General features: G+C 36.2%; 1 protein-coding gene across 1 annotated transcript in view; it reads right to left on the bottom strand.

Moving 5' to 3' along the window:
- Nucleotides 1–3620, bottom strand: part of PSTPIP2 (proline-serine-threonine phosphatase interacting protein 2) — an 85106-nt gene that overhangs the window by 7718 nt on the left and 73768 nt on the right. Inside the window, exons 9-11 of the mRNA XM_023532051.1 lie at nucleotides 2503–2601; nucleotides 1659–1755; nucleotides 1456–1537 (exon numbers count right to left, since the gene is read on the bottom strand). Coding sequence (XP_023387819.1) covers nucleotides 1456–1537; nucleotides 1659–1755; nucleotides 2503–2601 — 278 coding nt within the window. The remainder of the gene's footprint in view (nucleotides 1–1455; nucleotides 1538–1658; nucleotides 1756–2502; nucleotides 2602–3620) is intronic.

The following is a 3620-nucleotide window of genomic DNA, read 5'->3' as shown; positions in this document are numbered from 1 at the left end:
ACACACACACATAAAAATGGAAATGGAAATTATAAAAGGAAACCAGTCAGAAATGAAGACTACATTATATGAGATGAAGAGTGTATTAGAGGGAATCAATAAAGTGGAGGAAGAGGATCGAAACACCGATATCGAGGAAGGAGAAGCCAAGGACACCCAACCAGAATGGCAAGAAAAAAGTAACCAAGAATAGAAAAATAGTTTAATTAGCTATGGGACAAAATTAAGGGTAACAACTTCCATGTCATAGGGGTACCTGAAGAGGGAGAACAAGAAGTTGAATATATATTTGAAGAAATAATGATGGAAAACTTCCCTCAGCTGGTGTAGGAAATAGACATACAACCCCAGGAAGCTCAGAGAGTCTCAAAAAAAATGAACCCAAAGAGGTCCACACTAAAACACATCATAATTAAAATGCCAAGGTTAAATACAAAGAGAATCTTAAAAACAGCAAGAGAAAAGCAATTAGTTACCTACAAAGAAGCTCAAAAGAAACTTTTCAGGACAGAAGGGCTTGGCACAAAATATTCAAAGTGTTGAAAACATAGATCAATAACCAAGAATACTTTATCCAGCAAAGCTATCATTTATAGTCAAAGGACACATAAAGAGCTTCCCAGACAAAAATAAGCTAAAGGAATTTATCAATACCAAACCAGTATTATAGGAAATGTTAGAGGGACTTCTTTAAGGAAAAGAAACAAAAAAAACACGTATCAAAAACAGAAATAAAGAATGGTAATAACTACCTTCCTATCAACAAGTACCACAAATGGAAAAGAATGAAGTGCTCCAACCAAAAGATAGAGAAGCTGAATGGATAAGAAAACAAGACCCCTACCTATGCTGCCTACAAGGGACTCACTTCAGATTAAAAGACACACACAGACTAAAAGGAAAGGGATGGAAAAAGATATTGCCTCGAGGGTATTGCACTGAATGAAATAAGTCAGAGATAGAAAGACAAATATTGTGTAATTTCATGTACATGTGGAATCTAACGAACAAAATAAACAACAACAACAAAAACAGAAACAAACTCATAGATACAGAGAATATTTTGAGGGCTACTAGATGGGAGGAGGGGTTGGGGGGATGGTAAAAAAGGGCAAAGGGATTAAGAAGTACAAATGGATAGATTCAAAGTAGTCTCAGAGATATAAAGTGTAACATAAGTAAAACAGTCAAAAGTGTTGTAAAAAATATCTAAGGAGGCAGAGGGGTACCTGATTTAGTGGGGTGACCAATTCATGAGTTATATAGATCTTTAATCAATATGCTATACAACTGAAACTAATATATTATTATATGCCGACTATAATTGAAAAAAACTGATTGAATCGTATAATGTAAATGAGCAATTAATTGTCTATTATATTTCAATAAAGCTGGGGGAACAAAAAGACTAAAAAAATAGTATTTTTCCTCATGTGAAAGGAAGCTGGTTATTACCTTGCCAAGTTAGGCCCTGTAGCCTTTCCTGGTGGGGCTGCATTCTTCTGGGGGCAGTAGAAATTTTCATACATGATGGGTGCTAGAGAAATCATCAAGAAACAAAATGTAAAGAGGCAGATGTCTTCCATTCTCAATGACACGTGACAAAAAAAACTAATAGAATTGCTTAAACAAACTCCCGACCCTACTGCTCTATTCACCTGGTGGAGTCTGTCCAGTTTTTCGTTGATTCACAAAGTACTCAATGTCTTTCTCGATGCTGCACATTTCTAAACTCTTACGAACTTCTTCATACATCTAACAAAAAGAAGAGGGATGTCCATCAAAATTATGGCACAGCTTATTAAAACAGGTGGCTTGATGAAAGGCTGACTCATTTCCAAATTTTGTTTTGGAATTTGTTTGGTTTTTTGTTGTTTTTTTTTTTTTTAATACTTATAGGATAAAGAATAGAGATACCAAGTCCTATGACACAAGACCAATGCCATGCACAAACACAAAGACAATTACTTAACTTGGAGATAACTTCTTCCATTCAATCCTACAGGCTTTTTGTGTGTTCAATTGTTATTCTAAAGTAAATGTCTCACTGACGTAAGGGTGGCTATTTCTTAGCAAAGAAGGCTGTGCTGACTTGATTCTGGTCCCTCTGAGACCTGGGAACCCCATGAGGATGGCTGTACACAAGTTAAACCTGGATAATGGCCCAGGGAATGCCACTGAAGCAAATCCTGAGCCCTGGAGTGACCATTACCTGGGCATGGGTCAGGCTACTAGTACATTCATGTTGTGACTTCTCTGTCTTCCACAAATTAAACTAGATTTGGGTCCCCTTTCTCTGATCTCCTGCCCTGACTCTGAATTTCTTAAAAAAAAAATCAAGACAGCAAAGTAGACCAAGAGTCAGGCGTCTCTTAGGTTAGGTGTCTATCTGGGTCCTTCCACCAACTCACTGTGTAGCCCTGGGCAAGTTGCTGTACCTCTCTGGGCCTCAAATGAGGGGTATGAGCTAATGAACTCTCCATGGATGCCTCTGTGACTTACATCATCACTTTTGACACATTGTTTCGACAGATGATTCATGTGTAACCACAATGCGTTCCGAAAGAAGTTTATTCGTTCACATTCTTGAGCCTCCAACACCTACAGAAATATAACTACATGTAAATACACGTGCAGAGAAAGGGGTCACTTTTCTAGACTGGCTATGACTTAAGAAACAATGTCAACCCTCAATTATCAGTAAGCTTATTGTCCTATTTAGGGTACTCCCCTCACCCCTGAGAAAACTCATAATAAACTCTTAGAGCAAGCAAAGAATGCAAATGGATTCTAATATGGTATTAACATAAACCGAATTGAATAACTCTGAAAGGTAATAGGTTATGAATTTCAGCTCCCATTTCCAGATGCCTGAGGGGCACCTCTGACTAAGCAGCCAAACAGAGCCTCAGAATCAAAAGGTTGACCATCCCACCCCCCAACACACGTACACCAATGAATGACTTCAATTGGCAAGATGGTCATAATTGTAGCTAGTTGAAGAATATATGGGGGTCCTTGTACTTGTCTTCTATTGTTGTGTATGTTTGAAATTTTCCTTAATAAAAAAGTTTTTTTTTAAGTCACTGCCTAAACAATAGCTTTTTAAACATTAATAAATATCCAAATATTTTTTTTTTTGGAAAATCAAGCTATTCTACAAAGTGAATGCTATTCTATTCAACAGTGAATGTTATATGTTAGCATATTTTTAAAATATTAGATATAACACTATTACATTTTAAAACATTTTATAATGTAAAACTTCAAACATATCCAAGAATAGACAGAATAGTATAAACATTTACCAACTCACAACCGATTCTGTTTTACCTACACCCCTACCAACTCATCTACTCCCTGAAATATTTTGAAACAAAGACATTATTTCACCTGTAAATTTTAGTATTTATATACTATACATTGTATACAAAAATTACATTATTTTTATTATGGAGTATTTCATAGACAGAATCATGAGAGCAATATAATAAATTCCATGTACCAATGACCTAGCTTTGTCAAAAATTTTGGCCATAATTGCTCCAGATTCTGTTAAATCCCTGTGTGCTTTTCCCCAGTCTCCATCACCTTCCTCCTTCCCACAGATAACCATTATC

This window comes from Pteropus vampyrus, unplaced genomic scaffold, assembly GCF_000151845.1.
Source record: "Pteropus vampyrus isolate Shadow unplaced genomic scaffold, Pvam_2.0 Scaffold3, whole genome shotgun sequence".
NCBI lineage: Eukaryota > Metazoa > Chordata > Mammalia > Chiroptera > Pteropodidae > Pteropus > Pteropus vampyrus.
The sequence above is the reverse complement of the archived record's forward strand: the minus strand, read 5'-3'. Positions and strand labels throughout refer to the sequence as shown.